A 23,888-nucleotide genomic window follows, 5' to 3' on the forward strand; every position below is an offset into this window, starting at 1 on the left:
CACGGGGGTGTGTTAGGCGCAAGAGTGGAGAGAGCGAGAGAAACGAAACAAAACTTTATTTAAAATTAAACCTGCAGGATCAGTGAAGGCTATTGCTCAGCCTGACCTGGGTTTGTTTATTTTTGTGTTCGTGATTTTGTGTTGTTTAAACCTTTTATTTGGCTCTGTGAGCAAGTGTTTTCTGTTTAAACCTTTTTATTTATTTTTGTTATTTAAAAATAAAACGGTGAGTTTGGGCACGTCCGGGACGACTGCTCTTACGGGAACCCCCAGTATGAAGGAACCTGGTGAGGGATGCTGCAGAGTGGTTCTGGGCAGTGGACCAGACCCGGCCACGTCCTGCGCCTGAGAGGGAGGAGCCCGAACGCTCCCACCGCTCCCACCTCCACCAGCAGAGGGAGAGTACCTGCTGGTTCCACCTCCATCGCTGCCACCAGCAGAGGGAGCATGCCTGCTGGTTCCCCCGCTGCAGCCAGAAGGGGAGGAGCCCCTGCCGCCTTCGCAGCCAAAAGGGGAGGAGCCCCTGCCACCTTTGCAGCCAGAAGGGGAGGAGCCCCTGCCACCTTCGCAGCCAGAAGGGGAGGAGCCCCTGCCGCCTTTGCCAGGAGCAGAGCAGCAGGAGCTGTCTCTGCCTCCACCACCACCACCACCTGAGGGAGAGGAGCAGGAGCTACCTCTCCCTTCAAGACAGGACAGACCGGGACAGGAGGCTGGCGGTCCGCAGCCGCCCTTGCATAGGTTGTTGAGCTGAGCAAGGGGGAAAATCGCCGGGTCGCAGCGGCTGAGAAGAGGGCCAACCCCAGCACCACTCCTGGTCCTGGCTCCCCTCCTGCAATTGCCTCCCGCGGGTCCGCTGCCACCGTCGCCTCCTGAGGGAACGTCACTGCCCTGTCGTGCATCGCCTGGGGATGCCGGTTCGCCATCGCCTGGGGATGCCGGTTCGCCATCGCCTGGGGATGCCTGCCTTGTGCCGCCCAAGGATGCCTGCCTCGCGCCGCCCACGGATGCCTGCCTCCCACCGCCCAGGGATGTCAGCCTCGCACTGCCCAGGGATGCCTGCCTCGCACCGCTCAGGGATGCCTGCCTCGCACAGCTCAGGGATGCCACGCCCGCTCTGCTCAGGAATGCCTCATCTGGATCGCCTGGGGTTGCCTGCTGCTCTGCATCGCCTGGGGCTGCCTGCTGCTCTGCATCGCCTGGGGCTGCCTGCTGCGCTGCATCGCCTGGGGCTGCCTGCTGCTCCGCATCATCTGAGGCTGCCTGCTGCTCCGCATTTACAGTTACAGGGTACGAGGGAGAAGTGGAGTTCCTGCTGCCGCCTCCATGGCCAGGGGCTCCCCTCCCGAGTTCGTCTCCTGAGGGTCCGCTGCTGCTGCCGTCGCCTTCCGAGGGTCCGCTGCTGCTGCCGTCGCCTCCCGAGGGTCCGCTGCTGCTGCCGTCGCCTCCCGAGGGTCCGCTGCTGCTGCCGTCGCCTCCCGAGGGTCCGCTGCTGCTGCCGTCGCCTCCTGAGGATCCGCTGCTGCTGCCGTCGCCTCCCGAGGGCCCTGCTTCGCCTGGGGTCGCCGAGGGCCCTGCTTCGCCTGGGGTCGCCGAGGGTCCTGCTTCGCCTGAGGTCGCGGCCGGCTCTGATTCGCCTGGGCTCACTGCCGGTCCTGTGTGGCAGCAGGAAGCAGGAAGTGTTGTGGCCGGAGCCCCACAAAGGGGAGCTGTCGGCCATGAAGAAGGGGGGGAGGTCAGGAGACCAGCTCCCCCAGCCGCACTTTCGCGGCAGGAGATAGTGTGGCTGAAGCCCCGGAAGAGGGAGCTGTTAGCCATGAAGAAGTGGGGGGTGGAGGACATTCCATCATGGCCACCACCAGAAACACCTTGCTTCCCCTTCTTCTGGGACTTTGAGACTGAGAGGGGAGGTGGCCGTTGGGGGCAAATGTGCGTTGCACAAGAGGGGGGGGGGGGGGATGTGTAACAGGGTGAGGAGCCCTGTAAAATGTATTTATTTATTTTTAGAATGGGGTCTCCCCCCTCTGCCCCTGTGATATTTTGTATTTGTTTTGTTTGATGATTTATTATTGTATTTATATTTATATGAACTTTATTTAAAATTAAACCTACAGGATCACTGAAGGCTATTGCTCAGCCTGACCTGGGTTTGTTTATTTTTGTGTTCGTGATTTTGTTTTGTTTAAACCTTTTATTTGGCTCTGTGAGCAAGTGTTTTCTGTTTAAACCTTTTTATTCATTTTTGTTATTTAAAAATAAAACGGTGCAAGCGCCTTTGTCTCGTATCTGCAGTGCCTGTGTTTCTTCCTGCAGTCTGGCATGATGTCACCACTTAGCCACCCTGTCACATGAACACACAGAGTTCTTCAGATGATTCTGTTCCTTTTTTTGCTTTTAGGGTTGTTTGGATTATTTCAGACTAGTACAGTAAAGAAAGACTGGGGACTACAGATTTTAGACCGAATGATAAATTGTGTACTGTACATGGGGGAATACCATTTAATTTGGCACATTTGGTCTTGCTAATAACAATTCTAGGATATCAGTATTATGTTGCCGGACTGAGCAAATATTGAACTAAGTGATATGTTCCTAGTAAATCAAACACGTTTGAGAATGAACAGTAGGAATAATTTGTGGTTTACGACAAGTGCTGTAAACCACATTGCAGCTTTATTTAACATAAAAATATGTATTTAAGTCCTAATAATGAATCTTTGAGTACAGTTTTTGTCAAAAGAAATTTGCTTGCCAACAGTCTTTGGTTTAGCATCAAGCTAAGTATGAGAATTTGTTATGCTTTGGCTTTGAGTCACAGATCTCTGTTTAATATGAGAGCTAACAAGCCCCTGCTAGATTCCTCAGACAGCATCATAATAAATCATGCAGATATGGATAAGAGACAAGCGACTGCTTACTCAATTAAGGCACATCATTTGAACCCATCTATAAAATAAACATGTGCAATCTTCTTCAAAAACACCTGAAATGAATTTGAATGGATTCTATAAAAAAAAAAAAAAACGTTTGTTTTATTCAAGCCTGTTTTATGAAATGCATAGGGTTCAATGTGTTCACTTTTACCTAAGTTCAATTTTTGTTTTTTCAGACGTCAAGCACTTTTTCAAAGAGTTCATCTTTCAGTTACGATAAAATATCTCAGTGAGTATAATGTATTACATTTTATGAGTCTTCAATATTGTTTTTCACGCAAGCATACATACAGTAAATATTTTGCTTGCTTTTATGACAAAATGGAAGGCATGAAAAAAAAAAGTTATGTCAGTAATCCAATGATAATGTTTTCTGAAAAACCTGTTTATATAACTTTTAAATCGGATTTGATTTTCAGAAATGTGTTTCCTGAAAACTACTGGAATTGTGTGCCTGTAACTGCATTGATTGAAGTTGAAGTTGAAATTGTCTTGAGGCCGCTATCTCTCTGAGTAACTGACGTGCAGAAGACCTTGATACCTATAAAGCAATTGGTCACACTTTATTTTAAGGGGCTTTTTTTTAGTTTATTAAATGTTAACAAACATTGTTCATTTTTAGGGTTAGGGTTAATATAAACCTGATTTAATTTGCCAAACATTACTACCGTAACAATTTGAATCGATTTCAAGCATATGATCGACTGGTTATTGATCATCCATAGGGCTCTGGTGTTTGATTGATCATCCATAGGGCTCTGGTGTTTGCAGTTTTAGCTGGCCTATTATATATTGTTAACTAACAGTTGACAGAAAATAAATAATGTACATTAACATGTTTATTAGCTGTTTGTCAACAGTTAATAAACAAAAAAATGGCCCTTAAAATAAAGTGTGACCAAACAATCATTGAAATGGCCCTGAACAAACAAAGGTGTGCACCTTTGCCCTTTTTTGTTTTTCTCTGCACAGAAGCGTGGATCACATTATGGAGGAAGGCTATGAACTTGACCTGACTTACATCACCGAACGTATAATTGCAGTTTCCTTCCCCACTGCATGTTCAGAGGAAACCTACCTCCATAACTTGCAAGATGTTACACGCATGCTTAAATCGAAACATGCAGACAACTATTTGGTAAGTAACACATACTGTGCAATCAAATTGGCATTCATGGTAAAGATACAGTGTGCTGAGAAATACATCCAAGCCTATTCAGATTTTACCACATTGAGAAAAACTAAAACGGTTGCTGCATAATTGTTTTTAATAGTTACTAGGGGTTTTAATCTTGTCATTTCCTATTGATCGATTAATCATCTATTAATCACACCTGTTTGTTAGTGATATGAAATTGTATTCAAAGACAATTACAAATAATACCAGTGGTGTAACTTTAGTTACACAGCCCCTGTATGACTATAAGATCTCAATGTTCAAATAGAAAATATTTTTAAGGTATTAAGAAACGTCACAATAAAAGAAAAGAAAAAAAAAACAGTTCTTCACTACCAGGTTGTGCTTTCTCCTTTCTGCTGGAGATCGACCATAATGCATTGTCATAATGCGTCAGCTAATGTTTAATATACATATATTTACTTACAAGTAATTTGACAGTTTGAAAATATCTGCTTTCATGTATTTGGAGGTTAGTCAAAGTGAGTCATTTAAAATATTAACAGTTTAAATTCTGTTTTTGGTATACCGTAAGCTTTCAAATTTTAGACGAACAAAGGTAACTTACTTAGTGCTATTTTATTTAGGTTAGCTGAATTTATTGAGTGCTATTTTATTTTTATTAGCTGAAGAAAAAGTACGATATAGCTGTTAGTTTTCTGATACAATTTGAAAGAAATTTGTTGAATAAAAAGAAAATCCTTACATGCGACTAAAATGATAGAATGAAAATATAGTACTACCATGAAAGGAAAGCACCAATGAGCAAATGTTGCAAGTTGCAGACTTTTTTCTTTATTCTGAGATATTGTGACATATTGGGTATACCTTCCAGTTGCCCTTTTGCCAAGGTCTTTAGACGTACCCTCTTGCCATTTTTCAAGATTTTGTTTTCGTGCATCGTTTTTTAATCAGTCAAAGCTCACAGGTGTGATTAATCATTAATCGATTAAAACCTGTAGTAGTTACACAGACTGGTGGGTAACTCACAGTGGATTATAAAACCTATACAAATCCAGTAACATTTAGAATACCCGCCAATATATTTAAAATGGAAATCCCAAATCCTGTTTTTTTATGAACTAATAAAGCCACAGTCTTTACAGTTACTGTATTTGATGAGCTGAGAGGACTGAGGGGCTGATTCATGTTTTTGTGTCTGCTTTTACACAGGTGTTCAACCTTTCAGAAAAAATATTTGATCTGTCTAAACTTAACCCAAAGGTATACCTTTTTTATTATTTTATTTAATTATTTTAAAACCTTTCAAGACAATCATACTGGTCCACATGTTTAAGAATTGGAATTCCATTGCTTCCATGTTCTTGATCTTTCTTATGTTTCATAATTGCCAGAAATGGATAATCCTTTGAAAACCTTTTTTTTTCTTTTTTGCTTGCTACTGTACATTCAGGATTTGTACCAAATGCACCAATAAGTTATTTAAGAATGGAAATTAATCTATGTATAAATGTCCCTTGCTATGTAAGCAAGTGACATTGGACTATCCTGTGGACTGAAAAAAACATATTTGTACATTTATAGTCAAATATAGTAAATTATCATAATGATCCAAGATATCATGCAGCTGTATGTAGTTTCAACAGTTTCATTTTTAAAAAAAAAAGAAGGCTAAAATAAAAAATGTAAACTCTGCAGCTGGGTTTTGTTTTCATGAAAAGCAAAAATTCCAGCTGGGGTCCTATAGAGATGCCAATTATCTCTCTTTTTAATTTAAAATGGTATGTGTTGTGAAGTAGTCGGGAAATACCTGAGCTTGTTTTGACTGGTAGTCACAGTGCCACAGTCATATCATGCTGCTACACAAAGTTAATGGAAAAAGATTGTGTAAAGTCTGCAGAAATACACTGGTGCAGTGCACTGCCTCTACCTGACATGCACTACCAGCAGCTCACGGCAGTCATTAAAGCCATACTCACTGCTTGCTTCCCAAAACTGTTCAAAATTGTAAAGAAAGTGAACACGATGCAGTAATTACATTGCTTTTGTGTATCAAAGTTTGAATTTATATATATATATATATATATTTATATATAAATTCAGCCCTGTTCACAAGTAGCAATAGAACACAGCTGTGCTCTGTCAGTGAATCTTTGTTTTTGTTTTAGATCATGGACGTGGGCTGGCCTGACCTTCACGCTCCCCCTCTTGATAAGATGTGCACCATCTGCAAGGCCATGGAGAACTGGCTCAACAGCGACTCCCAGCATGTGGTGGTGATTCACTGCAAAGTAAGTGACTGCGGCCTGCAATGACTAATGATACAAAACTAACTACTGTATATAACCAAGCATTAACTGCAAAGCACAGTAAAAGGAAAGTTCACACAGGCTGTAGCAAATGAACAGCTAATAGTAAACATGGTTAAAGCAGGTAGACCCTCATGTGATGTTAGTACTGTACACAGTGTAAGAAACTGCAGCCAATAATGACAAACTTCAGGGTATGGGTAGTAAATAGAGTATGTTTAAGAGTGCATAGTATGCATACACAATACTATACTGCTGACCCAGCAGTCAGAAGCAGAACTACAAATTACAAAAATCTTTCAGGCTTAGAAGAAACAAAGAGTTCTTCTACAGCAAAAGACAACAGTCAAACCAATTCACTCCCTGAGCAATAGCTATATAAGTGTCCCAGAGTTTGTGTTCAAGGTTAATGTGCACGTGTTAAAAGCTCAGGAAAATGCAGTAGTCAGCATGAACAGAAAAGGTTTGTTGTTCTTCATTTGTGCTGAAGGATTTTTTTTTAAATATACAAAGTAATTTATATGAACTTTGCCAGCTTTTAAAATGTATTTTTTTCTTTTTTTAAATGAACCATGACATTTTATATACTGGTACAAATGCACCTACAGACAGTTACAAGTGTGGTCATAGCCCGATTAATGCTTATTGAAACAGTGTCTATATTGGAACTCAACCCAGAATCCCCTATAGTCCCAATTCTGATTTCGGTACCGGAGGACATACAGTATACACATGCAACAGTGTCTCCTGTACAGCAGGGTTTTAGTTCTCATCCAGCAAGAGAGATCTCTTCAGGTATCACTCAAGTGTACATGAATGGTGCTGTTTTGAAATCCGACACACATATAATATGTACAAAAATAGTATGATTGACACATACATAATGAGTTACAAAGCATTCAATAATAAATGATGAGAGTTGGTAAGAGTCCTTGAGCTCATCAAAAAAAACAATTAGTTTGACACTGTATCTGAATTATACAAAGGCGTTTGGGCATGTCTGTGATTTAACCATAGATTGAAAGAGGAATCTTTCTCCATCGTCCCACATGAAATAAGGCATTTCCATTAAAAACATTTAGTTAAAAGCATTTAGTGAAGTAAAAAAATAGATAGGAGTTGTATTAGTATATGTTTATTGGTAAATATGCTTTCATAGATAGTGCCACCAATAAATTAGCTCATGTAGGAACGACAAACATATTGTGCATAGTATGCAGTACAGCTGTTCACTTTGAGTACTGTTGTGATCGAATGAAGAAATGTTTTTTTTCACAGGGTGGTAAAGGTAGAATTGGTGTTGTAATATCTTCATACATGCATTTCACCAATATATCTGCAAGGTAAGGCATCCTTTATTGAAATATCATACAGTATGTATTTTTCAGACTGTTTTTTTATTTGTAAACTTACACAATAATGTATTTCATGGAGTGCTACTTTCTTTTTTGTAAGACTGAGTGCTTAAACCTTTTTTTGTGCTCTGTGATGTGTAGTTATTATAAATATACGCAGTATATATAGAAAACAAAAACATTTAAGGGATTTAAGGGATGTATGTCATGCAAGTTCTCAGGTTCAACTGCAACTTAAAGTCTGTAATAGATATTTTTTCAGATTCTGATTCAGACTATTTATAAAGATAAAAATGAGGAGGAATTTCTAATTGCATTGTAAAAAAAAAAGCATTGTAAAAGTATTGAACATTTTTGAAAATAGAAACCTGCTTTGTTTCTTGTGTGCTCATAACTACATTTTATGTACCCTGAACAAATTCTGGCGTATTTCTTACAGTGCTGATCAAGCATTGGATCGCTTTGCAATGAGGAAGTTTTATGATGATAAAGTTTCGGCTTTAATGCAGCCTTCACAAAAGCGGTAAGTGTGCAGATGCCTTTATCTAACATCATTACTAGAGAATGCGTAGCCATATCAGGGGAAACAGCACAGATATAAATCTATTTTACTGCCAGAGCCCAGCTGCTTTCTTAACCAGATGTGTGGTGGCTATTACCGGTATATACATTAGAACAAGTCAGCTTATATACAGTACTGTCATTTTAAGCCTACATTTGTAGACTTCCGTTCATACAGATTTTGCCTGGCATCAAGTTATTTCTTGGCAGTAAGACCCCAGCCCTTGTGTGTCGCTAGCAAACAGCCATTTACACTTATTGTGAACTTTGTGATAATGGTAGCAAGTGTCCTTTCTTTGTCCATACTTGTAACTGTTGTCCCCTCCCAAAAGAACAAAAGAAAAACAATGTAAAACATATGTTGTAGGCTCATTCTGAATTCTATCTTTTTCTGAGCATTTCATGAAGTTGGTATTAATATATTACAATGACAGATTTCACTGTGAGCCTACAAAATATATCTGTAATGTGCATGCAGTTGTGCCAACACAACTTTTTAACAATTACCGCACTGAAGGTTTTTTTCCCTGAATACAATTCTAAATTAAATGTTATGTTGCAAAAACAGAACATGGTTTCTCAATGTTGCTCACTGTCATACTTGTGGTCCTGCTAAAACCCACAGGGCTGTTTATTTGTTCTAAAAATAAGAACAACAACATGACTCTCAAGTTAGGAACTTAGCTGTCCTGCAGTTTGTACCCTATAATAAGTGAGACATTGGGCATGTCTGAACTCCTTTCATTCCATACCTTTGATTCCAGAATTATTATTATTGCTACACATCATTTTTGAAAACTGTCTAAATATACATTCTTCAAATATTGATTCTAGTACACTACATGCATTCCTCACATTAGTGTGCCTCCAATGTGATTTTACAGTGGTAGTTGCTAGGCTCCTGACTACTTATTTGTTTTAATGAGTTGGTATCAATGGTATCAATCACAAAAATAAGTCTGTGGTAAAGAGCACAAATCTAAAATGTAGAGACATCAGACATTGTAACTATTGACAGTTCTTACATTGTCAAAGGTGACATTTGAGCATTGATAGCAGGCAGTGACAAAACCATTGTCAAGAAAGAGAAGCATAAGGTGTTTGCATGATGGAATAGTACACAAGTCAACGTTTTTAATAAGGATCCATTTTGAATCAGGCTCAATAACTATTGTGCTGTGGTCTACAGAAAATATGAACATACTGAATATATTCTTGTTTATATTGCATTCAGATATGTTCAGTTCCTGAGTGGGCTTCTGTCAGGCTCTATGAAAATGAATACTTCACCCCTTTTTCTGCACTATGTCGTTCTTCATGGGATACCCAGTTTTGACAGCGGTGGAGGTGAGAGCTGCTTGTTAATGAACAGCAGTACACATAAGCACTGGTGTGTTTCCCAAGGCAAAGGTAGAAATATGCTTTTCTTACAGATTCTCAATTAACTGTATGTACTTCGACTTTAATTTAAGGTAGAGTAAATTTAATGAAGAAAATCAGGTTGGTGTTATTCTTCAAAGTAATGAGATGTGAATAAAAATGTCATCTTTGTTATCTTTGTAGTGTGTCGACCATTTTTGAAAATCTACCAGGCAATGCAGCCAGTGTACACTTCAGGAATCTAGTAAGTTTATTTTTTATGTTCTTTTGTTTATAATTAATGAAATGTGTATATTAAATGTCATTCTTAAAAAAAATCTCATTGTATTTTTATTAAGCAATGTAGGCCAGGAGAATCAAAGCAGGATATGCATTGTCCTCGAGCCAGCACAGCTGCTGAAGGGTGACATAATGGTAAGTTGTTTAACTTCTCACCAGTTTCTATTCTATCGTGATGCTGCATTAAATCTATTAGCTGCATTTTACTGAAAACCAGAAAAAATAAGCAATACTAAAAAATATTAAACCTAATTGCATTTATTTTGTACCATGTATTTTACAAGTAAATAATAGACTTTACCTATAAACTAATACAGGTTTTTAAATCACAGATAAAGTAATGCAAGTAGAACTGCATACACTACAGTGTGTCATTTATTGGCAAGGAATCAGGGTAAAGTGTAGAATATATTTTACAATGTCACTGGTTGTGAAATATTTTTTTTTGCAAACCATAAATCATAATGATTCAATACAGGTGTTTTCATTAAAAAAAAATTGAGTATACGGACTGAGGAGAGAGCCAGTAATTCACAGAAATGACATAATGTATTCCTGCAAATTTAAGACGCCCTCGAATTTAAGACACAGCCCAAATTTCCCACCCTCAATTTGAGGAAAAAATAAAACATCAAATAAATATGCATTTATAAAGATACAACCTCAATTACGTATATGGAGGCAGTTTGCGGCGTCTGCTATCATTACAGTTATGCGCTGCTTCTCATTTCCAGTCGTGATTACTCACACCTTTTTCTTCCAATTTGTGAATGTGTCATGTCGAAAAATACGGGGGTCTGATCAGCATTTCTGATCTGTCCAAGCTGGTACTGTTTGTTAGAACTGAGTCTAATAACGAAATGCTGAAATTGTAAAATCTTCTCTTCGAATTCCTCACGTTTTTTGAAAATGGCTGCCTGTATGTCATGGATGATTTGAGATCGGGCAGTAACGTTTTGGTTTGTCTTTTCTTGGCAGTTAGTAACGTTGTTTGTGTATTCGGGTAGTCTTTTATTGCTGATTTTTAATACACGCATCACTATACTGTACTCGCATTTAAGACACAAGCTTTTTTTGAGAAGAAAAAAATGGTTTAAAATGTGTGTCTTAAATTCAAAGGAATGCATGAGTATATACTGCAAAAAATTGTTATACTTTGTGATTTTATCATAACAGCATAGAATTGCTTGTTTTACATGTGAGGGAGACTAGTACAAATGTCAGGTATTATTTAAACCACAAAAGACATTTACTTACTAACAATGCTCCATACTTAAAAAGAAAAGTTTACTAAAGTACTGCGGGTAGAATAATATCAAGTATTAAGACACACAAAAATAGAACAATTTGAGCAAGTGGTTTTTTTTGTGAAATAGTGCAGCGTTGTAGGCACAGCTCCGTACCACTAGTCTTGTACATTCAAAGACACCACGTTAAAGGGATGTCATCAAAAATGTTAGTGGTGTTCTGATACCTGGACAAAATTCTACATATTATTACATAAACATTGTAGTACATCTTGTTTTACAGTTTTATATAAAGCCAAGTCGTCATTTCTAATTGCCAGTCATTTTAATTACCAGTCATTTTAATGGAATGTTTTACACAATGCTCCCACGTGAGAGTTCGAGAGAGACAGCACTGTTTAAAGCTGTTGATAATACAAAATAAATCTACATCGGTGAACATTCCCTGGAATGTGAACATCATGTTTTCACCTCCAAAAAGGGGGCTGATAACATTGAATTTCTTCCAGCATGTTCATTCTTGCCTAGGCGCCAGTTAGAGGTTGTAAACAACCTTGTTCCTCCTACTCAAAAACGGTTCCCATCCGAAGCAGTGGGCCTCAAACTATAAACTGACCGAATAAGAGATTATTTCTTTCTGCAGACTTTAAATAACACGTACCATAAACAACTGCCCAAATACATGACAAAGCATGCTGGTTTAAACCATTAACTGAGTTTTGCATTCTCTAAAAAAATGTATATCCCACTCAATTTTTAGTGTGCCTTTTATTTATTTATTTGTTCTTATAGAAATTATATCTGTTAATAAATATAAACTATTTTTCAGTTCCTGAGCCCTCATGTTAAGTCATACAAAATACTGTATGCCTGAGGACAGGAATACATTATTGCAGTGTGCATGTTGTGCCATAAAAAATACCAGAGATGTGTGTAATATTTGTAATCACTTTTTACATTTTTTATTTTTTTTTTTCAGGTAAAATGTTACCACAAAAAGTTCCGGTCAGCTACACGTGACGTTGTGTTCTGCCTTCAGTTTCACACTGGCTCAGTGCAAGGTTATGGATTAGTGTTTGGCAAGGAAGAACTTGATAATGCAAACAAAGGTAGTGTACCTTTAAAGACATTACATATTTGTCCTTTTTATACCCTTTCTCATTGGAGTAGTCCATTCACCATTTCCTCATCTTTTAGCTTCATTGGCTTGTATTACACTTCGGACAAAATATTTGGATTGATGGATTCAATCTGTAACATATTTATTGCTCTCAGGAGATTTATCTCTACAATAAAGTGTCTTTTTATGATTGGTTAGATCAATTAGATAATATTTAGCAGTTACAGATCTAAATGTAGCCAGTGTTTAAATCATTAAAAAAGAGCTCTTCCTAGCATTTTCCATAAAGGCAGAATTGCACCAAAGGTGCTCACGTTTACTGGAAAAGGTGTTGTTTCTCATAACTGTGATACACAACAAGCCCTATTTTAATGGCCTAAAAAGTATTTAGCTCAATTAAATAGACCTAGACAAAGGATCATCTGCAGTAACTCTTGTATGGATACTTACAGTACTAACTAGATCTCCATAATTAATTTATTACCTGCTTAGAGGCCTATTACATGTGTTTTGAATAATTCTCTATTTTTGTTTCTGAGTAGACAATTATTTACCAGCTTACTAAAGCCATTTTTCAACTGTGGGAGCTAAAAATTTAATTTCTCAATTGTAATGGTTTAAGACATGACCACATGGGTGTGCAACTGTAATTTCTGCAACCATTTAAATTGTTAATTAGCAAATAGAAATGTTCTTTAGAGAATCACAGAACTAACTTCCCTGCTATCAGATTTTCACACTTCAACTATTGGTCAAACCCAGTGCTTGGAAAAGTAAATTTTTGCTACAAATTTAGTTAGCTTGGTGAATACTGAGCTAAGCAAAAGAAAAGAGAATAATAGACACATAATAGGAGGTTAATCAGTTAAGAAATTTGGAAAATGGAGATGATATTTAACAAGAAGTAGCTATAGTGTAAATTAGGGAAAAGATTTCACATGAACTGATGATCAACAATGCTGAAGTGTGAAAATGTTGTTGAAGCTGACAAATGTTGTTGAAGCTGACACCCTGGGATCCTTCAAGAAGCTGCTTGATGAGATTCTGGGATCAATAAGCTACTAACAACCAAACTAGCAAGATGGGCTGAATGGCCTCCTCTCGTTTGTAAACTTTCTTATGTTCTTATGTTCTTAATGCAAATGGGCAGCAGTGTGGAGTAGTGGTTAGGGCTCTGGACTCTTGACTGGAGGGTCGTGGGTTCAGTCCCAGGTGGGGTGCACTGCTGCTGTACCCTTGAGCAAGGTACTTTACCTAGATTGCTCCAGTAAAAAAACAACTGTATAAATGGGTAATTGTATGTAAAAATAATGTGATAACTTGTAACAATTGTAAGTCGCCGTGGATAAGGGCGTCTGCTAAGAAATAAATAATTTCTTTCCAGTACCACCCCTTTTATAACTGAACAAACACCTTTGACACAAAACTTTTAAATGTTTAAGCCTGTTTATGACTGCTTTTTTAAAGTGTTAATGCCAGAATAATGCATGATATTGGCATAAAATAATTCCTTTTGAATTTCCAGATGACAGATTTCCAGATTATGGGAAGATTGAGTTGGTGTTTTCAGGCAGCCCAGAGAAAATCCAAGGTGAGACTCTGTTTTACTCATGACTGTGAGTAGCCCTATTGGTTTGGGGTCCCCTTTCTCAACCATTACTCACTGTACTGTTTCAGTCAACCATGCTTACTTTCAATTCTGAGTGTCGGGTATGCATCAAGGTAAGGGCTTGTGGCAACTAGGAATTACACGAATTAACAATAAGCATCTTGACATTTATAATACTGCTGCATGAAACTACAATGTTATATACTTTGAATGCTCTCTAAAAAATGTAAGTACTCCACAGCTATTTGGTGTAAGTATATTTTTTTTTTTACCAGTAGTACTTTAATATACTGTAATTAGGCTACAGTAATTTGTCATCCCACTTGATGTAATTGACACGACAGTGATTTATTTATTTTCCTTATTTCCCCCTGTTTTGGTTAAGATAAACAACATATCGGTACACATTATTCATGGATTTGATGTAATGAATCAAATAATTTGAATAAAATAAGAGCTGCATATGTGGTTTAAAATAAGCAAGCATTTAAAGGCTGCTCATTAAGGTGAGAAGTTGAAACTGAAGGTAAATTATATGTCGGTCAATCCACTTGTGCAAGTTCGTGGGCATTAATAATAGCATGTAGAATATGGCGTATTTTAATTACCTTACTATGCACACACCCTATTGTATCATAAAACAGACATCTATCATTAAGTATAAATATTTGAGTAGGCTTTTATATGTAAGTGAGACCTTATCTCGTTTGTTGTTATTTTGATGATTGTTTGATCAATTATTTTTCATTATGGTGGTGGGAAAAGGCAGCATAATTTACAGGAAAATTCTTGGGTTGTTTTCTGTTGTGTTCAGTACTAGAACCAGAAGATCTTAATGGAGTACTAACGTTAGGTTATTATCATAACCCTGGTTCCCCGTAATAGAAATGTAACCATTACCGCGTGGGTATTTACCTCCTGAATAAGATATATAAAGATGCTCAATCAAGCCTGTGATGCAGTCATGGCCCATCCCTGGGGACATAAAAGGACTGCGCACACACATCTCTGTGTCATTTTTCCTTCAAGCCTGCTGCAATCATGGACGCAGTGACCTTGAAGGTTAATGGTTACATCTCTATTTCAGGGAACCAGTTATGATAATAACCTAACGTTCCCTTTCAAGTACAAAATGTAACTATTACCGCATGGGTGAGCATACCAAACCCATCGCAAGGACAAGATTGCAGAACGACTGGAATGTTCCAAGGCTAAGCCTAGAGGCTTCCTTGTGTGTTACCATGTGGAACCCCTGTAACAAGTAGCTAGGGCTAAAAAATTGAGGGAGAAACTCACCTCTATGCCTGTGTTTTAAGAGTAGACTGAGAAGCCGCTTTTAACACTAGTTCCAAAACCAGAGTTTTAAGGATCCACGACATTAAGTCTGTAGGACCTAGTAAAGGTATGGGGAGTAGCCCACATCACTGCATTGCAAGTCCTTGGAATAAAGCACACAAAGTTGCCATGCCCCTGGAGGAATGGGCAGTGAGATGTGAGATTTTCTGGAGGAGGCAAGTTGGCCAGCTCATAGGCAGTCCTGACTGTGTCTGCTATCCATTTGGACAGCCTCTGTTTAGACAGGGCTTTACCATGGGACTTCGCCCCATAGCAGACAAAAACATTTTTTGGACTGCCTCCAACTTTTTGTCCTGTCACCGTAGTATACCAGGGCCTGCACTGGGCAGAGCGTATGGAGCTTCCGCTCCCAGTCAGACTGGAAAGGTGGTTGGAAGCCTCCAATTCCAGACTGGTTGACATGGGATGTCGAGATAGTCTTGGTCCTGGCCTCTGTAAAAATTCTCGGTAAGGAGAATGTCTGCATCTCACTCACCTGCTTTGCTGAGGTGATAGCGAGCAAGAAAGCCGCTTTGAGTGATACAATTTCAGCTCAGCTGAATGCATGGTCTCATATGGAGGCTTCATTAGTGCATTAAGCACCACGTTTAGCCTCCAGCGAGGAACAATGTCGTTCATAGGCAGCCAAAGCCGTCAAGCCCCTTTAATAAATCGCCCCGCCAGGAAGTGAGCTCCGGGGAGACTGAGTCAATTTTGACAACTAACAGGCCTCGTAAGGGTGATGCAAAAGTCACCAAAACGGTATCAAGATACTTTGGGAGAGATTGCAAGCAACCACAACCAAAGCAAGTATCTTGGTCCAGCGCTGCGCTGCTGAACCGAGCAGCTGTCGCTACACATGTGCTGCAGCGTTACTTAAAATATACAGACCATCTCGTAATTTTAGCCATAGCCAAAATGAGAATAAAATAAGTCTAGCCGGAGCTATTGCAGCATGTGGGGAGAGCACAAAGTCAGCTGACTTATGTTGCTTGATCCCTGGGAAGGAGCGACTCAAGCCGCTGGCTTCACATGGGGGGACAAGTCCAAAGTGGGGCATAACAAACAGCAGGTTGTAGTGCACAAATACCCGTGATTAGTAAAAGTAATACAGTGATTATTCTCAATATCACATATATTTTGTGTAAAACACAATAAATGTGAATATAAGGCAGAAAAAGTACTGAGCTAGTCTCCTGTTTCAGGTCAGTCTTGAAATGAAAAATGGCTCAAATCTGTGCTCACAGTCCTTTTATGTACTTGGGGGCGGGCCATGACTGGGTTACAGGCTCAATCGAGCAGCTTTGAAATATATCTAATGCATGTTTCTGGGTCTTTAGGAGGTAAATACCCATGCATTAACGGTTACATTTTGTACTTCAAAGGGAACTAAGGATTTCAAATGCATTTTATTTTACTGTGCTGTTAACAGTATATAGTCTTACATTTCTGACCATAAGATTATGTTATGACTATGCCAGTCAGTCATAGATGGGTTAAGTTGTGTTAAACTGCGTTTCTTGCACAGTATTGGTCCCTTGTAATAATAAGGGTTGCCATAGGAGACTGCATCCTTTATTAAGCCCCTCTTCCCCTCTTCAAGGTTCTGAGAACTTGCAAAACGATCATGGTGTGACGGTGGATTACAGCACTGCTGACCCGCTTATACGGTGGGACTCCTATGAAAACATGAGCTCAGATGGTGAAGGTAAACTGATTTATTTTCTGGAAATATGAAAATCTAGGCATAATAAAGCATAAAGCATCATAACCTACAGTAATGGTTCTGTTGTCTAAAATGTTACTTATGTGAATCGGTATGAGGAGCCACATTTATTTTGTTCAGTTAACACATTGTGTTTTCCTAAAACACAACATTTTATTGAAATGGGCCTTGTATATCCTCCCCCATTGTCAATTGCTATGAGAATTATCTGTGTCTGTATCAGGGTCATTTCTTTTCACAGTTTGATTAAGGATTAAGCATTTAGCATTTGTTTCCTTTTAAGGATTTTCTTTCATGTGTATTTTAGGTATTTTGAATGCTTTGCTGTATTCAACTTTGCATTGTGCTGCTAGCAATACAAATAAAACATATAATTGAATTATATATACAATGTATACAATAAAAACACATCAATAGCTGTCCAAACAATTTATTGTATATTTAAGTCTGTTAGACTGAGGTTTTGCAGCGATCATCATCACTGATCAGACTAGCACCTGAATTTGCCTGACCAGTATGAAGTGTTCCCCTATAATAACACCACCAAGGGTGATTATTCACTTTGTGGTTTTGCTCCAGGATGAGTAAGGGAGCAGTGGAGCCACAAATGCTATGCAACACACTGCAGAGCATTAAACAGATTAAAGGGTGCTTGTTGCATCTAATCACAAATATGATAACAGTTTTGTTCAAGATTTTTATGTATTCAGTTTCCTAATGTGTCCTAAAGAATGAAGGTCATACAAAGAATAATTTCAATTTGTGTTCTTCCATTACTACCATCACTAAAAATGCACATAAAAGATGTATAATTGTGCAGTGCACAAATGGCAGATCCGCTGAGACCAAAGTATTAATTCTGTGTTTTTGGAACACTGTTTTTATGCTGACATTTTATGTTCTGTGTTTATTCAGTCACAGTTGATTTATTGACGATGTCAGTGATTTATTTAATGATTTTGTTTAAAGAGTTCAAAATCCACAGATTAAAAGATATTATAATGGTGAAATTCCTTTTTCCAATCACATATTTCTGTTACTGAAATATGAGGTGGAATTAAGATGATCTTTTTCTTGAAATGTTTATTGTGTAGCAGTGGGTGTTTTCTATTTTATAATTTTGTTTTTGCAAACTTACCGGTACGTCCAGAAATATGAAAACAAATTTGTGTAACAGTGGCCTGTTGGAGTCAGCTGTGCTTGTGGTTCTCCAGTGCCAGTCATTTATCAAGATCCTTGAAGGGCCTTATTCTGAAGCCTGTGCTGGGGCACATTTTCAGAGAGGAGTAAAATCATTTAAACATTAAAAAAACACTCATGAAACTACTCAGAACAATAAGTGAATTGTTCCTTCCTCCAAATCAGTGGTTCCTTGAACTCTTACTTCAAAATAGGGCCCCAGTGGGTTTTACTAACCTTCATCAAGTAACAACCAGTAAAAAGATACAGTAAATAGTAAATGTTCATCTCTCTCTCTCTCTCTCTCTCTCTCTCTCTCTCTCTCTCTCTCTCTCTCTCTCTCTCTCTCTCTCTCTCTCTATATATATATATATATATATATATATATATATATATTATACATATTTACATATTTTGAAGGATGTGTGTACCAGCGCTAAAAGAAAGTTTACAAACTTTTCTCTACCGGCAACTTTTCCTTTCTGTGCCTTTAGGCTGGAACGGTGACTTTTAAATTATATATATATATATATATATATATATATATATATATATATATATATATATACACTATATATATATATATATATATATATATATATATATATATATATATATATATATATATATATATACACACAGTATATATTTACTTTATTAGTGTTCTTCCCAGGAATTGTATATAGCTGGGTAGTAGAGCATTATAGCCAGGAGCACTTTTTAATGGAGAAATAACATTGCCTTACCTTAAATATATAATAAGGCTATGATTTTTGTGTTTCTTACAGAGCTTACACATTATACGACCAATTCTTTGCTGTAAAAAAGCCATTTCCATTTCCCCCCACCCCCCCCACATAACATTATACCCACTATCGTGATGTTGCTTTTTTTTTCACGCACTGGCCCCTCTTGCGGTTCTTCCGATTCTGTTTCTACAAGTTGCTCTTCATTGACTATATTGGGTTGATCTTTTTCATTTTCTATTTTTTTTTTCTTTTTCCACACTCATTGTCACTATTTTTGCTTAGAAAATAATCGATTCTTTTTTAGCAGTCATTTTAACGTTTCAGCCTCTCGAAGTGCTTAAATAGAAAAACCCGCCCCTTCAACTCTCTGATTGGTTAAATGTAGTGGCAAGACGCAACACAGCTGTCATGTGGTTCCAAGATTTCAAGATTTATTTTTTCACCCAGCGCGCACAAGTGATCTAGTCCGCTAGCAGCGCAACCAATCCTTATTGTTAAAGGCACAGTTTCAAGGGTGTAGTGCTGGGGGGTCACGGGGGAGCGCCACCCCCCTCACTTCTCTTTGGCAGGGAGAGCTCCACTTCTGTACGTGTAGAATATTGAACTGTTTTGCTCCTATTAATATATGGAGATATACATGTGTATAACCCACCAATACAATTAAGCCTTGAGATATATAATGAAAAAAAGAGGTGAAGGGAACCTGTATTAACGCTGTGCTAAGGTGTCAGCATTTTACAATTAGATGTAATAATTGGAACAGTTCTTATTTTTAGATCCACATATAAGAAATAATGTAGATAAAATAAGCTAAACATTTATTTAAAAGATAAAACTCATCGCAACAAACAAATAAAAGGTACCTGTGGCCTTACACATCTTTTTTTGCAAACGTGTCCACTTCTGTTTCAAAACCTCAGTCTCATTAACTCTTACATGGCTGCAGTAGGACAGTGAGACGAGCTGATTCTGGACCAAACCATTCAATATACGAGAAGGGGGAGTGAGGGAGTGTTACGCATAGTATTAATAATAATAATGACAGCGTTTTAATCATGTGTGTATTAGTGTATGAAACTGGTTGTGAAAATATGTACAGCATTTGTTTATTTATTTATCTTTAATATAAATAGCTGTAAGTCTAGTTGCTTTACAATAATACCTCAATACCTGAATGAACATGTTTTGGCATGGAGGGAATCAGGTTTCGGCGTAAAGGATTATGGGATATCTAGAGCTTGGGAGAAATATTTCTATTGAGTCAACGAAGCTGAAAAAAAAATGCATCAAACTTTTGAAGTACATTTCACTTTTGCCCAAGGTCTCTTGAAGAAAATGGCAACATTGACAAATTATGACAGTACTAAGTATTATAAAAAATGCTATTTTCTGACCACATGCCCGTATTGTGACATATGCACAGAAATATAGAGTAACAGCACAGACAGCACATAACGGGAATGTGTAACAGGAAATTTTGGCTGGTATTAAATTCTGCGGATTTGCAACCTTGGGGGATTTTGAAGTTTTTTTTAATTGGTGTCTTTCACCTAGCACGTTCACAAAGAAAAATGCCACGCAGTTTTGCATTTATACTTTTGATTCCAAAAACATTCAAACAAATGTTTAGTTAATGAAATCTGTCTGCTAAAACAGTATCTCATTTAACTCGTTATAGCTAGGGGTCTACTTAAATCACGGTAAATTTACGTATTTTTCACGGGTATGTTGCGAAATAAAATTAGGATTTTGCGGACATTTCGCTGACCTGTTTAAACATTAAATAAACCTATGTAGACAGTATTTCAGAACACTATAAAGACTAAAAATAGTGGTACTTGCTTCCTTACTAAAACAAAGTGCTGTCATTTGTTAAAGGCAAGCATATAGCATCCCCCTGCAGTTGACTTGCCAAGACTGCACGTTCTGCATCCGATGAATTGGTTGGAAGTTAAGGCAAAGTTTTTCCAAGTTATACAGATGTGGAAATCGATTAGAAACAGCCCAAAAACTCAATTACACAAGGTCATCTGGCATACTTTAATAAAGGCAATGTATGCAGCACGTTAGTTGTCATATTATTTGTCCCATCCAATAATTTATTTTATTAGTACCGAGTCAAAACAAAGAAAACGTGGCTATTCGGGTCTAAAATTCCAACTGCGAAAAAGTAAGCAGCAGGTTGAAGCGAGGTGGCTGTACTGGATCGTTTTAGTACTGATTTAACTTGCAGACAGTAATACTTTTTGTCTGGGCTTACTTTCCAGTTTGTTTTCTGAAAGCTGTTTATTTTACATTCTGTTCAGCAGCCTCTGTAGTAGCCTTTTGTTTAATGTGTGATTGAAGCTAAATAGCGATCGATCATATTTTCTCCAAAGTCACATTAAGATATGCAAAACAATTATCTCAGTCTGCATGTACAGTTTCTTTGGGAAATATCTTGAAACGATCATCAGCCGAAATACACTTTGCTGCTTTTGTCGTCCATTTCTACTATTTTACCTCCAATGCTGAAAACTAGATTTTAACAACCTAAATCAAAACAATGCAGCACCAACTTTGTCCCACCCCCTACTGCACAGTACAGATCACATAAAAGCAGTAAAGACGCACAGATAGGCTGATTAAAACGTTGTCATTTGATTAGTAAACAAGAACATTAACCGCTTTGGATACTTTATTTTTTGTAAATGTTTTTTTTTTGTAAACACGTTTTTTTGTTTGTTTGTTTTTTGCTTAAGTGCAATGCACACGGGACGGCGAAGGAATCGAATAGGGCTATCTACAGAAGGAAGATGCGTAGTTTGTGTCACTTACGGTGTGCAGTAGTTCATTTAAACGAGGTTTCTTTTTTATTTCCTCTCCGTACTTGTTAGTATGCATTGGCCCTTAAGAGGTAAATTTCGCTTTGACCCCTCAATTTCACGATTTCCACGAAATCTGCGAAACCGCGATTTAGGTAGACCCCTAGTTATACCATCTACAATGGCACTGTAGCAACTTGGAGAACAACAAAGAAGGCTTTCTAAAAATCAGTTACAGTATTTATCGTTCTTATATGGCCCTTAATTTTAAGGTACCAGTAAACTTTTACGATAAGCATTTTCTGTATGTCTCAGTTTTAAAACTTAGCTATGGTTCACAACATACAGTGGAATGATCACGGTATCATGTAATTGTAGGACAGTATTGTTACGTGTGAAAACTTTAACAATATAAGGCCGAAACGAAAATGCTTTAATTTGCTTTGAAATAATTTCAAACTGGTTGATAGACTAGCAAGCACTGGTAAAATCAGCTCAGTTGTATATGGTGCAGAACTAATTTATTTTAACATTTTGTTTTGTTTATGGACTTTGCGATACCTGAACGGTCTTCAGTAATAGCAGTATCTACACGTACAGTAGACCCCCGTTAATTTGTGCAGATTGGGACCGAATTGAGCCTAAATTAGCCAAAATTGAGTTTACTGTTTGGGAAATCCCTGCGCTATTAATTGAAAACTTGAAAAATGCAATAATACAAATAAAATATAATGTTCCAACAATGGTCAAAATATATACTGTACATAATCAGCGCTGTTCAGAGGCAGAGAGAGCTGGTTTAAAAAAATCCGCTTAAGTCTTTAATTCTTGTAACTCTTCTTCATATTCAGACTGCCAGGCTAAGAGAGTCTTGTCGTCTTTCTCACTTGTCACTGGTTTCAGTAACTATAATACAGTACTGACCGTTGGCTTGCACTATACTGTACTCAATTTAATTGAATTAAATTAAATGATGACCATCCACTTCCGCACAGATTCGCTGATTTCCGCACAAATAAAGAGTGTGAATATCCGCATCCACATAGATCAGATGATTTCTGCTCGATTACATTTTGATAATGTACTGTATTAAACGTGATGCTTTACATTCTTCTGCTGTGTAATAGCAGCACATCATTACAAAATTACAGGCACCTCTTTTGCACGACTGTTTAGTAACATGTAACTGAACTTCAATATATTGTTTATTGCTTATCAATTTATTCCATGCAAAATAAAGCATAACCAGTAAGTCTTGCTCTGTTACAAAAATGCATTATTTAAAGTGATTTCCATAGAGTACTAGAGATGTGTCTTCACACTTTTTCACCAATAAAACAACACATTCATTCAAATAGTAACATTTGAAAATGACAGTTGAGAAGTATGAACAAACTCGTCATAAGTGGGTGCCTAGCAGGTAAAGATAACAATTAAACAAGTTTAACACACTGGTTACCACCAGTGTTTGTGTGTAAGAATGATCACAAGCCCTTTTGGGTAGCTTTATATTGTGTCATAAATAGACCTCTAGAACAACTGATGGGTGTGTTGCTTAAAAGTTTAACACAATTTATATGCTGCAACTAGTTTTATATTCGTCAAAACGTAAAGTTGCGTATTCTTTTAATACCTGGTTGCTGTTAAAACACAAGGGTGGGGTTTAGTGAAAACAGTGTCAAAGTGAACATATACAGTGTATGCACTGTATTACAAATGGTGCATGTGAAGCATGCACATTTTATTTATTTTTGTATTTATTTTTTCTGAAACATATGGCTCTACGAGCAACTATAAGTAACTAGAAATCTGATTATTAGGTTCTGTAATCCACTCTATCCTGCTGTGTTTGCTTTGAAAATTTTTGGCTAAATTTGCATTTAATCGGTTTATTGACTGGTGTGATTTTACTAGAGCTAGTGATTTTTCTTTCTTTCTTTCTGGCCAAGTTATATTATTATTATTATTATTATTATCATTATTAATTTCTTAGCAGACGCCCTTATCCAGGGCAACTTACAATTGTTACAAGATATCACATTATTTTTACATACAATTGCCCATTTATATAGGGTAAATTTACTGGAGCAATCTAGGTAAAGTACCTTACTCAAGGGTACAGCAGCTATGTCCTCCACCTGGGATTGAACCCACAACCCTCCGGTCA

General features: G+C 37.8%; 1 protein-coding gene across 9 annotated transcripts in view; it reads left to right on the forward strand.

Annotated features, from left to right (window-relative positions):
- Nucleotides 1-23,888, forward strand: part of LOC117394454 (tensin-3-like) — a 178,186-nt gene that overhangs the window by 110,864 nt on the left and 43,434 nt on the right. For 8 of the 9 annotated variants that reach the window (XM_059014961.1, XM_059014993.1, XM_059014954.1 and 5 more), the window contains 12 exons: nucleotides 3,107-3,159; nucleotides 3,903-4,068; nucleotides 5,281-5,331; nucleotides 6,237-6,359; nucleotides 7,656-7,720; nucleotides 8,172-8,255; nucleotides 9,528-9,703; nucleotides 9,857-9,917; nucleotides 10,012-10,087; nucleotides 12,179-12,308; nucleotides 13,845-13,910; nucleotides 16,867-16,971. In XM_059014961.1, coding sequence (XP_058870944.1) covers nucleotides 3,107-3,159; nucleotides 3,903-4,068; nucleotides 5,281-5,331; nucleotides 6,237-6,359; nucleotides 7,656-7,720; nucleotides 8,172-8,255; nucleotides 9,528-9,703; nucleotides 9,857-9,917; nucleotides 10,012-10,087; nucleotides 12,179-12,308; nucleotides 13,845-13,910; nucleotides 16,867-16,971 — 1,156 coding nt within the window. The remainder of the gene's footprint in view (nucleotides 1-3,106; nucleotides 3,160-3,902; nucleotides 4,069-5,280; nucleotides 5,332-6,236; nucleotides 6,360-7,655; nucleotides 7,721-8,171; nucleotides 8,256-9,527; nucleotides 9,704-9,856; nucleotides 9,918-10,011; nucleotides 10,088-12,178; nucleotides 12,309-13,844; nucleotides 13,911-16,866; nucleotides 16,972-23,888) is intronic. The other variant, XM_033992765.3, reaches the window with a different exon arrangement.

The sequence above is a fragment of the Acipenser ruthenus genome, chromosome 3, assembly GCF_902713425.1.
Source record: "Acipenser ruthenus chromosome 3, fAciRut3.2 maternal haplotype, whole genome shotgun sequence".
Lineage (NCBI taxonomy): Eukaryota > Metazoa > Chordata > Actinopteri > Acipenseriformes > Acipenseridae > Acipenser > Acipenser ruthenus.